Here is a 12,979-nt window from a genome sequence, read left to right on the forward strand (position 1 = left end):
TGCAAATGTATCACTGAGCCATGGAGCAATAGAGCCTGTCAATGTGCATCTCCCTTCCGAATAGATTCAGACCAACTGACTGAACTCATGGCAAGGCATGTGCCTGTACCTCAAGGGGAAACAGCAAGGAGGCCAAGAACTCCTAGAGCTGGACTGCCCCCTGGTGGTATGGCACTGCCAATACAACACAGAGGATATACTGAGCTAAAGCATAGATATTGACTGTGTGTCGCCTTTATTAAAATATCCTGCAATCTCGAATCATTTTGCACAAATATGTGCTTTTGAGGTCATCTCGCACCAAGTTTTTGATATGCCCATGGTCGGTCACGAGTAGATCTGAATGAAAATGAAAACACACACAAAAAACATTATACAAAGAAACCCTTACAAAAGAGAATTGTTATATATTTATTGAACATTATTGAGTATGATAATGCTCTCAATGTATGAACTCTAATAATATAGTATAAAAATTAAAAAAGTACAAATAACAACAGACAAGACACCGTCATTGTAAACAACATCGAGAACAAGGTAAAAGCAACACAGTTCATTATGGCAGTATTTTGGAATAACAAGGTTTGAAATGTGGTAGTGTCAGTTCAAAAAACTGTGCCTCAAAATGAGACGTCGACCAGAGGCATTTCCAATAGCTAGGAGAAACGTAGTGTCAGCTCAGAACAAATATTAAGTTAAAAAAATGACCATCAAAACGGCCGATGCGATTCCTTATTTTCAGGGGGTACAAAAAAGAAATGTACAGGACCGAAAGTCAACAAACGATATTCAAAACAGACCTAAAATGGTCTTTACAGTAAAATTGCAGACATTTCTTCATCACCTTCCACCAGAGGCTTGATTGAAATGTAGTTCAGAGATACTGGGGGGTGGGAAAGATGATGGGGCATGAGAAGAGCTGGAGGAGACTGCATATCCCATGCTGCCTTGAGGCTGGATTGTGCCACACAAAAAAAAACGAAAATCTTGAATCAAAAAGTTGGAGGGAGGAGGCAAATGCAGGAAGGGTACAGGAAGCCGGGCAGAGCTACCAAGCAGTAAATGCTACATGTAATGGTTCAGTATTTTCCTGTATGCAGTGCATAATATTATACTGTTATCTGGTGAAGGGTAGCAGGGAGAAGACAGTCATTTGGGGGGCGGGGGGAGGGTGATGACGTCATCAGGGGCGTTTGAGCTTGTCAATGTGGAAAGTGAGCTTGAGGGCAGGGCCCAGCTTCAGCCCCATGTACTTCATCATCATGTCGCTGCGCAGTAATAGGAGGGCCTTCCCGTCAATCTCCTGGCGACAGAGGAGTGGGAGGGATTAGAACCAGGAAGAGGATCAGAACCAGGAAGTGCTCGCCAGCTTCTCACACCCAAGCTTTACTACAATGCAGTCTGCACCAATGCTCAACAGGAAGAGGTTTAACATCAGATCGTACCACTAATTCCCCTTCGCTATGCCCGGCCCACATGCACACCTCCTGGTCTGGCCTGGCCCACCTGTTCTCCTCCTTCCACTCCTCCTCCTCCTCCTCGTTCTCCTTCCCCACTCCTCGGTCCACACTTACGTGTTTCCTGAACAGGTCAGCGTGCGGAGCCAGCAGGGGGTCGACGTCTCGGATGTACTGCATCACCTCCTCAGTCGTCCACAGGTTGGGGTCCTGGCCGCTGGACCGGGGGCTCTCCCGGAAACTGCCGGATCCTTAAGGGCGGGCGAGGACGCAAGCGATGGGGAGAGGGAAGGGGGATCAATGTAACTGGCATACATTGTGGTGTCAACCATCTTTTTGCTGTTACATTTCCACAAAGAACCCTACTTTGATAGCACAAAAAGAATCCTTCGCGAATGCGTTGATGTCGATGACGGCCTGTCGTATTGGATTGGCCGTCGCTGACGCATCCCCAGGTTTTTTGACTTGCAACAGACGATGCCCGCAAGCTAGTTTGAGGTAAGCATGTGGGAGGTGACATGTTCCGCCTCATAATCAACTTGCGTGCGTGCGTCTTTACATTTACATTTAGTCATTTAGCAGACGCTCTTATCCAGAGCGACTTACAGTAAGTACAGGGACATTCCCCCCCGAAGCAAGTAGGGTGAAGTGCCTTGCCCAAGGACACAACGTCATTTGCACAGCCGGGAATCGAACCGGTAACCTTCAGATTACTAGCCCGACTCCCTAACCGCTCAGCCACCTGACTTCCCCTTACCTGCGGAGTTGAGGTGCAGCAGTTTTGCGGGCGAGCGGAGGCCCAGGGGCAGGGCTCCCGTGGAGCCGGGGGACAGGGGGCTCTTCTTTAAGTGCTCTGGCACCCCCACGCCGTTCTCCAGGAGGAAGGAGTCGCCTAGCGCGTACGCATGGGGAGGCGAGGAGAGAGAGAGAGAGAGAGAGAGAGAGAGAAAGAGAGAGAGAGAGAGAAGGGGAAAGAAAGACAGGAGAGAGGGCCCGAAAGGGCGAGGGACAAAGACAATGTTAAACCACTGCTGTATCACACTGTAAAGGATGAATTCAAGCAATCTGGCAACATTAGAGTTGGTTTGAAATTTGTCTTTCCACCATCAGACTAATACGTGACCTTCTCCATCCTAACGCCAGGTCTCCTGGTGTGGTTAGCTAACGCTAGGCTAAACATGCTGTGCTCCGGTGCCTCTTGGTCCATGCTGGCTACGTACCTTCTGACGAAAGGTGGTGGCTCTTGGCCAGTTTGTGGGAGAGGGGGCTGCTGTAGGAGTCCTGCAGGAACCTCTTAGCCCCCCGGCCCGGCCCCGTCGTCAGCCCCTCGGAGAAGCCTCGTCTTTCTGGGGAAGGGGAAAGGCCACATTACAGCCTCATCTGACTTTCTGTGTTCCTCACATGCATGTGTGCCCGTGCCTCCCTTTGGTGTGGGTGGGTGTTGGTTAGGGGTGGGGGAAAAATTTATTCACATTTGAATTGCGATTCAGTCTGCTAGCGATTCAGATCAATTCACAAATTTACGTGAATCGATAAAAAAAATATATATATATATTTTATATTTGTGTGATTTAAAAAGAAAAAATCTCTGAAAAATCGTGAATGGATTTTTAATCGAATCGTGACCCCAAGAATCGATTCGGATCGAATCGTGAGGTACCAAAAGATTCCCACCCCTAGTGTTGGTGTAGCCCACGCCCGCGCACCGACCTGAGTGGACTCTGCTGTCGTGGTGCCCTCCAGCGACAGGCTGGCTGCCGTACAGCGGGTCACAGTGGAGGTTGTGGCAGAGCTTCTCCAGGAAGCGGAGGACGTAGGTGACGCTGTTGACCGTGGGCAGGGTCAGCGTGTGCTGCTGCTGGTCAAAGTAGGCTGGAACACGGGAGAGAGCTGTCGGTTAAACCGGAAGGATGAACCGGAAAGCGGACACTGGCGTGAGACCCTCCAACCTCATAGCTAGCTCCCATTTGTAACTAACCACACCTGAGTTCATAGAGACATCGCTAGCTTAGGATTCGCTGTATAAGAGTCTAAGGCCCATTCCAGCTTTCAAAAAAAAAAGACTAGAAGTAACACTAGAAGTTCATAAATCCACCTTGGTCCCCCCGTCACCCCCACTCCTCCATCCCCCGTCCCCCGTCCCCGTCCCCAAGCCCCCCTCGCCTCTCTCACAACCCCTCCCCTGCCTCAACCACCTCCTCACCTGAGACGACCTCTCCGCCGTGCCCCGACTTGAGGCAGGCGAACACGGTGCCCTGGTTGTGGGCGCAGTCCACGCAGGCCTGCACGCACTGCTGCAGCACGGAGGAGGCCCGGCCCGGCCCAAAGTGGTCCGGGAGCAGCAGCACCCGCCGGACGTCCAGGTGGGGCCCCACCTTCCCATACTTGTTCAGGTACACACACACTGGACGGAGGGACGGAGGGAGGGAGGGGGAGGAGTTAAGTGGTGTGAAACCCGCATGTCATGCGTGAGGAAAGCGATGCGGAGCGTGCAGTACCAGTGGGAGCCTGCAGGGCTGAGGTAGGGATGGAGGCGTTGTCCATGGGCACAGAGCTGGTGTCTGGCTCTGGGGTGCTGCTGGTGGGAGACGTGGGCACAGGGTCGGGCACCACCCGGGGTTTCCTCTGCCATGTACACACACACACACACACACACTTATCAGATACAAGCATTTCCCTCAGCACTTCAGGTTTGTTTTGGACAGAGTAAGGAAGGTGGGAATGTCTGGGACTGTGTCTGTCACCTTGCTGCCTGGCTTGGGCCCCCTTTTCTTTGGGATCTTGATGGGTTCTGCTTGGGCCTGCTGCAGGGCCATCCTCTCGGGCCAGTTGGCAGGCAGACGTCCTCTGGGCCGTGACACCGGCCGCCCCGGGCCCACCATGGCCCCCTCTAGCCAGGCTGCACGCTTAGCCCAGCCCAGCTAGGGAAGAGAGAGATGAAGAGAGAAAGATATAGAGACAAGGGGATAAAGAGAGGGAGAGAGGGGGAGAGAGAGAGAGAGAGAGTGAGTGAGTGAGTGAGGGAGGGAGGGAGGGAGGGAGGGAGGGAGGGAGGGAGGGAGGGAGGGAGGGAGGGAGGGAGGGAGGGAGGGAGGGAGGGAGGGAGGGAGGGAGGGAGGGAGGGAGGGAGGGAGGGAGAAAAAAGGGGAAGACATTTACATTTACATTCACATTTTAGTCATTTAGCAGACGCTCTTATCCAGAGCGACTTACAGTAAGTACAGGGACACTCCCCCGAGGCAAGTAGGGTGAAGTGCCTTGCCCAAGGACACAACGTCAGTTGGCATGACCGGGAATCGAACTGGCAACCTTCGGATTACTAGTCCGACTCCCTCACCGCTCAGCCACCTGGCTCCCTAGACAGCCAGGTGGCTACAAGACAAAGTGCAACGTTGACCAAAACAAACAGAATCTGCCGAAAAACATACAAGCCACTAAACTCTGAATCCCCCTCCAGCCCCCACTCTCCCAGCCTCGAGGGGCCCCCTGCGACCTACCCTACTCCCCGGCTTGGGGCCTCTCTTCTTGGGTATCTTGATGGGCTCCAGCCCTTTGGCGGTGGGTTGTGTGGGTCCTTTCTGGCCCCAGGGCGTGGCCAGCTTGGTTTTCCTGCGGCCCGGCTTGCGTCCCCTCTGGCCCGGGGCCGCCCTGGCGCTGTGGGGGGCATGGCCGCTCCCTCCACCGTGCCGTCTGGTGACGCGCTGAGGGTCTTAGGTAACACTACTGCACAGGGGTGGAGGACGGGAGGGAGGGACGGAGGGAGGGAGGGAGGGAGGGAGGGAGTGAGGGTAGGGGAGGGGAGGGGAGGGGAGGGGAGGGGAGGGGAGGGGAGGGGAGGGGAGGGGAGGGGAGGGAGGGGAGGGAGGGAGGGAGGGAGGGAGGGAGGGAGGGAGGGAGGGAGGGAGGGAGGGAGGGAGGGAGGGAGGGAGGGAGGGAGGGAGGGAGGGAGGAGGGAGGGAGGGAGGGAGGGAGGGAGGGAGGGAGGGGAGGGGAGGGGAGGGAGGGATGAGCGAGATTTAAAACCGACGACAAAGACTTAGCAAACCGTCGGTCTTCTTGACGGATCTATGGAATAGGGGTGGTATTGATTCAGGCTCAAGCAGCTAGAAGAGAAGAGGTCGGGACTCACATCTGTTTCGTAACCCTCTGCTAACCACCCCTCAGTCCCTGACAATGCATCAGAGCAGCCTCGGTCATCGCGTTACAGGTAATAGCCTAGAGGGGTAACAGAGACCACTGCACTCTCTGACCCTGCCACAAACCAGCCGGCAAGCCAGACAAACCAGCTAGTTAGTCAGACAGCTTTTGTATGGAAGGGCAACTGTGACCCAGTTCATCTTTTCTGTTGGTTGTGTTGCCCACACACTGCTGTGTTCCACACACAAAGCACTGTTCCTGGCTCGTCAGACAAGGATCAATAAGGAAGGGAGGGAGGGAAGGGGGGGGGGGGGGGGGAGAGTGAGGGAGAGGAACAGGGAGGGGTGGAGGAAGGGAGGGAGGGTTAGGAGATCCAGACCCTGGAAGAGGGGAGACGGCAGAAAGAGACCTGAACTCGCATTACACTGCTGAGCACTCCAGACTTCCTGTTCGGCGAGTTCACTTGCGATCTCAGTTTCTCTCCCTCCCTCGCTTTCCTGCCTCTTGTCCGTTTGGATCCGCTCAGTCTGTTATTTCAAGGAGACAAATAAAGAACTGATCTGGACCCGACGGCACTGAAGTGAAAGAACCCAATTGAACGGAACCAAAATAGAGTCTCTATCCAGAACTAACCCCAGCACCTCAATCAAGCTCAAGGAAAGTTCTAGACAAACTCACCGGCAAACAGTCGGGCATGCGGGCGCACACACACTTTTAGTCGAGGGAAGCAGTTTGATGTTTCAGTGCAGCGTAACCAGCACAGACTAAACTGTAAAGCTATTTGTCCACAATCTACTCCCTGGTAAGTTTACAAGAGGGGCCATTAGCCCATGTCTATGACACGAACACACATCAAAACCTGGCCTTCGGTATCATTATCCGTGTGAACACTTCTTTGGTCGAGAAAAAACTGCTCCTTTTCATCCCAGTCCGAAGAAAAATCCAAGTTTACTGCCACAGCCACGATTCATGAACCTAGAGGGAAATCCGCTTCTCTGCATTCCACCCCTGCTATCCCTACTTGCCCTTCTACTCAGTGAAGCCCCGCTCTCTCTTCCCAGCTTTGTGTCCTGTCCTCTCCTTCACCCTTTCCCCTTCTCCTGCCCCCTCCCTCTCTCTCTCTCTCACTCCACACTCCTCCGCTCTCGTCCTTCCCCTCCTCTCTTCCTGCTCCCCTCTCTCCCAGGCGCTGTTGCTGACGGGGCTGTGTAAACAGCCTGCTTTTCACAGCGTACAGCTTCCTTATTCCTCACCCTCCTCGCTCTCCTTTCTTCTCTTCCCATTCTCCCCTTTCTCTCCCTGGGGTGCCCCGCTCCCCGGCTGCCAACTTTGCCAGGCTGCCAACGGGGGGCCCCAGCAGGAGGGTTTGCTCTGCCCTGCCCCCCCCCCCCCGCCCTGCTCCACTCCTTAACCCCACCTTCCGTGCCAGCTGGATGGGTTACAGGCACCCAAAAATACATCTCCTCCAGCCTCGCAACCTCTCCTTCTTCCCGCTCTTCTGCCATCTTACCTCCCTTTCTCACTCCTTCGCCTTCTTCTCTTCCTCCTCCAAAAGTTCCCTCTCGCCCCGTCTTCCCCTCGTTCATCTAGTTATTCTCCTCCCTCCTTTCCTCCAGCGCCAATGATCTTTAGTCTTCCCCTTCCCTCAGTCCCCTCCCCTCCTTCTGCCATAAAATAGGAAGGGAGGATAGTAGGGTGGGGAGGAGGGTACATGTTGACCTCCAGTAAACCTCTCACCCCTCTCCAGTTCCCACATTTAATCAGATTTCTACGGCTCGCTTTGTCCTCCCCGATAGTAAATCTCAGCCCTTGGGCTGGACAACTCCTCCTAGTGTCTCGACTCCTCCGTCAACCTTGTAACAGTTAGACACAGTGTATCACCACCTCAACTCCTCTCACCTCCTTCAACCTATTAACAGCCAGGCACACTGCACAGCCACCAAATATAGCTTTATATACCTCTCACAGAAACGTTGACAAAAAGAAATCACTTCAACAACACCAAAAAAAAAACGCTTTGAAACCGCTTAAAATTAAAAATTAAAAACGTATAGCCTATTAAACAAAGTCGTCTGTAACCATTACCCGCCACCCCCAAATTCAACCCCCCGCCACATCTGCCTACCTTTGGTGCCGGGGGGCTGCAGGTTGTCCCCGGTAGTGGAACACCAGCCCACGGGGAAGATGTCGCGGGAGTCATAGCGACAGTAGTAGTCGAAGGCGCCCCTCCAGCCGTCGAAGGTGACCAGCACCTCCGTGCCCCTCAACGCCCCCACCGTCGCCGGGCAAATAAAGTGAGGGTTCTTGCGATCCACCGCTTCCAGCTTCATGCCGACCTGGAAGGAGTTCTTCTCCGGGGCCGGGGCTCCTGCTGGGGGGCAGGGAGGGGGGTCAGGCATGGAGCTTCAGCATGAACGACTACATCGGTGTGTGTGTGTGTGTGTGAATTGAATAACTGTGGAGGATTCCGACTAGGTTAGAAGTGTTTATGAGACAAAAAAGAGAGAGAAAAGGAGAGAGATAAGAGAGTGTCTGTTTCGGTGTGTTCTGAGTTTAGAGATAGAACAAAAGGCTTGTGTGCATGGGCAGGGCCTGGGGTGCCTGTGCTGTGTACAGCTACCTTGTGAAAGATGCGCGTCGGGGCCATCTCCGCTCCGTTCAGTGTTTTCAGCAGGAACATGGGCCAAGACGATGCGTTGAGCCGGAAACCTGAGGAGACAGACACAGCCTGTGAGACGTCTGTCCACGCTCACATGCCACCGAGGCCCTTCTCAAAGGTCCTTCTCATGGGGCAGTAACAGGTTGGGTTTGGTGTAAGAACTCTACCCAGTGCCTGTGCTCCACACTGACATCTAGAGGACAATCAACATGGCACAATTCCAAGCACATCCGCAAAACCGGACGAGTCGCTGGGAATGAGACTGAAGGCGGCTTTGAGCGCGGGTTTGTCTGCGTGAGGGACCCGTCCTCTCTCTCACCCAGCGGTGGCTGCAACATGCCGCCGTTCTTCTCGCAGTTGCCAATGGGCTGGATCTCCGACGAGTCCACCAGGCGCCAGAAGTCGTTCTTGTTGTCGAGCCGTCGAGGCGCAGGCGGAGCCGCGAGCCGTCAGGCCCACCACGGTGGCGATGCAGGTGGACGTGGTGTTCCTCGGGTCCTGGGCCTCCAGCTTCATGCCCGCCTTGAACTCGTTCACTGGGGGGGGGGGCTCTGGGGACGCCAGGTGGAGGGAGAGAGGACTGAGTTAGTTAGAGAGGACTGAGTTAGTTAGAGAGAGGACAGAGTTAGTTAGAGAGAGAGGACTGAGTTAGTTAGAGAGGACTGAGTTAGTTAGAGAGAGGACTGAGTTAGTTAGAGAGGACTGAGTTAGTTAGAGAGAGGACTGAGTTAGTTAGAGAGAGGACTGAGTTAGTTAGAGAGGACTGAGTTAGTTAGAGAGAGGACTGAGTTAGTTAGAGAGAGGACTGAGTTAGTTAGAGAGAGAGAGAGGACTGTTAGAGAAAGGGGCTGAGTTCGTTTGAGAGTGGATTGAGGAATTAAAAAGGAGAGGGCTGAGGTTGTCTGAGAGAAGACTGAGCTAGTTAGAGAGGACTGAGTTAGTTAGAGAGAGGACTGAGTTAGTTAGAGAGGACTGAGTTAGTTAAAGAGAGAGGACTGATTTAGTTAGAGGACTGAGTTAGTTAGAGAGGACTGAGTTAGTTAGATATAGGACTGAGTTAGTTAGAGAGATAGGACTGAGTTAGTTAGAAAGATAGGACTGAGTTAGTTAGAGAGGACTGAGTTAGTTAGAAAGATAGGACTGAGTTAGTTAGAGAGGACTGAGTTAGTTAGAGAGGACTGAGTTAGAGAGAGAGAGAGGACTGAGTTAGTTAGAGAGACGACTGAGTTAGTTAGAGAGAGAGGACTGAGTTAGTTAGAGAGAGAGGACTGAGTTAGTTAGAGAGAGGACTGAGTTAGTTAGTTTGAGAGGACTGAGTCAGTTAGAGAGGACTGAGTTAGTTAGAGAGAAATGCTGAATAAGATAGAGAGGACAGATAGAGAGCACAGAGTTTGGTAGAGAGAGGGCAGAGTTTGGTAGAGAGAGGGCAGAGTTCGAGTAAGAGAACTGAGTCGGACAGAAGTCAACTGAACAGACCAAGCGACGCCAAAGGCGTCTGAAACACGAGCTCCCCCCCCCCCCCCCCCCCCCCCCCCCCCCCCCCCCCGCCCTCGAAGAAACATCTGATCTGAGGCGAGCTGCCCGGTCACGGCTGTATGTGGAAACACACGCAGGCACCCATCCTCACCGTCACGGATGGGTGCCTGCCCCCCCCGAGGAGAGGTCGAGGGAGGGAGAGAACTGAACGCTCGGCCTGGGGGTGTAGCCAGGCAGGGGGAAGGCTCACCTGTCTGAAGCACGGGTCCGGAGCGGCCGCTGCTCCCGTCTCCTTCAGGTACTTATCCCAACTGAAATGCCCTACAGGGAGAACCACAGAGAGCCCCTGTGACTACTTTGTTTACGTTGCCGCGGGTGTGCAAACAACACGTTGCTCGGCTTGTGGGATGCCGTGTAGCTTTCGCGTGCGTGCGGGCGTGCGTGGGGCGCCTGTGTACCTCCTTGATACTGCGAGGGGACTCTGGAGGGACGGCCACTTCTGGCTTGTTTCATCCGTCTGGCATCTTTCCACTCAATAGCAACTGAAGAGAGGGGAGGGAGGGAGAGAGAGAGAGGATATCAAAAGCAGCTATGAGACTGAAGATGAGCTTCAGCACCTTCTGTTTACAGTACATGAATAACTAACGAGCGTTCTGCACGGCTAAAGAGTAAACTCTTCTCACCTCTCTGTGGCACTGGCTTCCTCATGTTCCAGTAATACAGACCCGAGTTCCACACGCGACAGTCTCCTCCTCTCTGGAGAGCAGACAGAGAGACACAAATCCCCACAAACGTCACGTAAGGCAAATGAAAAAACGACGGTACACTTCACCAGATTGGCACGCAAGGCTAACATCCACACACGGAGCCGCTTCTTCATCTATAGGACATATCTGTGTGGCTGGCCCGTGTGGTTTCCCAGTCCTGTTGGCTTGTCTTCTGGTCTTCCCTGTCCCAAACAGGCAGGGCAGGGGGTGAGTCGGGAAGCTACAGACACAGGTTACAACAAAAAGGCAGCCCCAACTGTCAACATGGCCCAGGTCGTTTAACCTTGCTCAGGCAGCCGGGCTGACTGACTGACACACCTCCAGGAGGTTCAGCACTCACCCCTCCCAGACAGTATTGACTAAAGTAGAAGAGTAAGACTAGAGACAGAATGGGTTTCGCACCATAAGAAACCACAACGCATACAAACTAAGCAGTTCATGCCTCTTCAGATTTGAGTAATCTACTGATCAAAAATCGAACCAACTTGAGTGTTTATCAATGCAGCCCTACATGTGAATGGGTCTAGCCGAAGTCTGGGGGCTTGCCTAATTGTCTGTGACCCCTAACTCTAAGTCTCGGGTTACTTGTCTGTTACCAGGTAAACTCAGACATATAGGGTCACCAGTCAGACTGACAAACAAACACATTAAATCACTGTTCTTCAAGATGCACCATAGACGATTTCTTTAAAGTATAGGGTAGTCCTACACAAGACAGCAATAAATATACTTAGAATGAATCCATCGGAGTTAAAAAAAAAAAAACTGAGTCTACGAATGTTCTAAAACATAGCGAAGTAAGTTGATGAACTTAAATCAAACTAGGATAAAACTACATGTTTAGCATTTAATTATTAGTATGTCGCTAACAAATGTGTCCAAAAATAAACAGAATCAAATTATAACAATTTACAAATATAACTATTTCATAAACAACGCCGCGTTCAAGTTGACATAAAAGTAACCACGCAGAGTTTAACACTTAATTACAGTCAAATATCAAAGTAAAACATATACCATGACCAACACTTTAGTAAATATATTAGAAATATACCTTAAGAGCTCATAACAGTCTTGAAACGTGTCCCTACAGTTGATTTTCTTTCAATAGAAGTGCGCCTTTTTCTTGCGCCAAGACGGGATGGCGTCCAAATAAAAGCGACCAGCTCCCTCCTTTTCCCTCTCGCTGGGGGAAAAATGACAGGACTTTCATAGCGGGCTATCTAGCTTGTAGCCTGCTAATACATTCAACCGGCAACTAGCCTTACTATATTGTGCTAGCTTTGATTTAATAAGTAAGTGAATCGTTTCAAAGTAAACTATGTCAGATGTGCAGTGCCTGAAAGAGCTAGATCTGATTTGAAGTTCAATTCAAATTACAATGCCAATGTTAAACACACATGCACATGTGTTAGGACTTCCCACAAGGAACAACACACCAGAACGTGAAACACATTACGTTATGCTTGCACTGCAGTGCATGTGCGAGAGTATTGACTGATTCAAGGCGAATATTTGATTGTGCAAAGCTGACATCCATGCAACCTACATATCAAGCTAACTGGACTACATATACAGTGAGCGCAGCATGTAGCTAGCTAGTTAAAGAGAGGTTCAAATGCCAGCCTTTTGGCATTACCAATCGTTGACCTGATTATAAATATTAGCATTAGCCAATGTTAGCATACCAACTAGCTATCAGCGTGCAAATAACAGACAATACGGCCTTCTATCCATATTTCTGAACTAAATGTAGAGTGCATAATATTCTGAAGTATGTTTACCTTGCTTTGTAATGTTTGTGTATTTTCAGATGTGGATTTAGTGCTTGTCCGCCATTTTTTCCTAGTGAGACTAAAGAGGAGGAGGGGGTGTTTTGCCAACATTGAGCCAGACAGGCAAACAGGCTTATTTGCAGCTCCCGGCGGAGATTGAAAATAATAGGGAAACTAGGACCTCTATTGGTCATAAATGGTAGTATCGGTATAGCACCAATCAACAGAACTCAGATTTACAATCAAGTTAGTTAGCTACTGTAATGTCCGGATTATGCGTCGTTTGCAAAAGTATGACACATATAATTTTAAAACAGTAGTTTAGCGCACATTTGTGAGACAGGTAAATAGCCAATGACTCACATTTATATAACAGATGTCGTTTCCAGATTTCGGTAACTTTCCGTTGATGTATCCTACATTTTTATGTTTTTCATTTGAGACGATAAATCACATCAAGTCAAATGTAAGCAAATGCACTCATTGATGGCATGGCTGTTTTGAAAACTTCATCATTTGTAAATGGTGTTTCTGTGCCTGCACATTATATAAAATAAATCGCCATAAGCACTGCAATTCCGGGTTAATACTGACTAGATAAATCAATAACTGACTCGTGAGTATGCAAGTGGAAAAATATAAAATGTAAACAAAGGATTAACTGAACCATTTTATCTGTGTCTGTAAACACTTGTTTACATGGTAACC

The 12,979-nt window shown here is 51.1% G+C and overlaps 1 protein-coding gene across 1 annotated transcript; it reads right to left on the minus strand.

The window, feature by feature from the left end:
- Positions 1-400: 400 nt before the first annotated feature.
- LOC136944689 (polycomb protein SCMH1) lies at positions 401-8,802 on the minus strand. Its single transcript, XM_067238548.1, is given in 15 exon segments — positions 401-1,303; positions 1,575-1,708; positions 2,215-2,349; positions 2,678-2,803; positions 3,168-3,329; positions 3,661-3,861; positions 3,956-4,082; positions 4,202-4,378; positions 4,955-5,100; positions 5,103-5,180; positions 7,720-7,962; positions 8,202-8,303; positions 8,573-8,671; positions 8,674-8,703; positions 8,706-8,802. Coding segments are annotated over 15 exon segments (1,944 nt in total). The 5' UTR covers positions 8,770-8,802; the 3' UTR covers positions 401-1,183.
- Positions 8,803-12,979: the final 4,177 nt, after the last annotated feature.

This window comes from Osmerus mordax, chromosome 6 (genome assembly GCF_038355195.1).
Source record: "Osmerus mordax isolate fOsmMor3 chromosome 6, fOsmMor3.pri, whole genome shotgun sequence".
NCBI lineage: Eukaryota > Metazoa > Chordata > Actinopteri > Osmeriformes > Osmeridae > Osmerus > Osmerus mordax.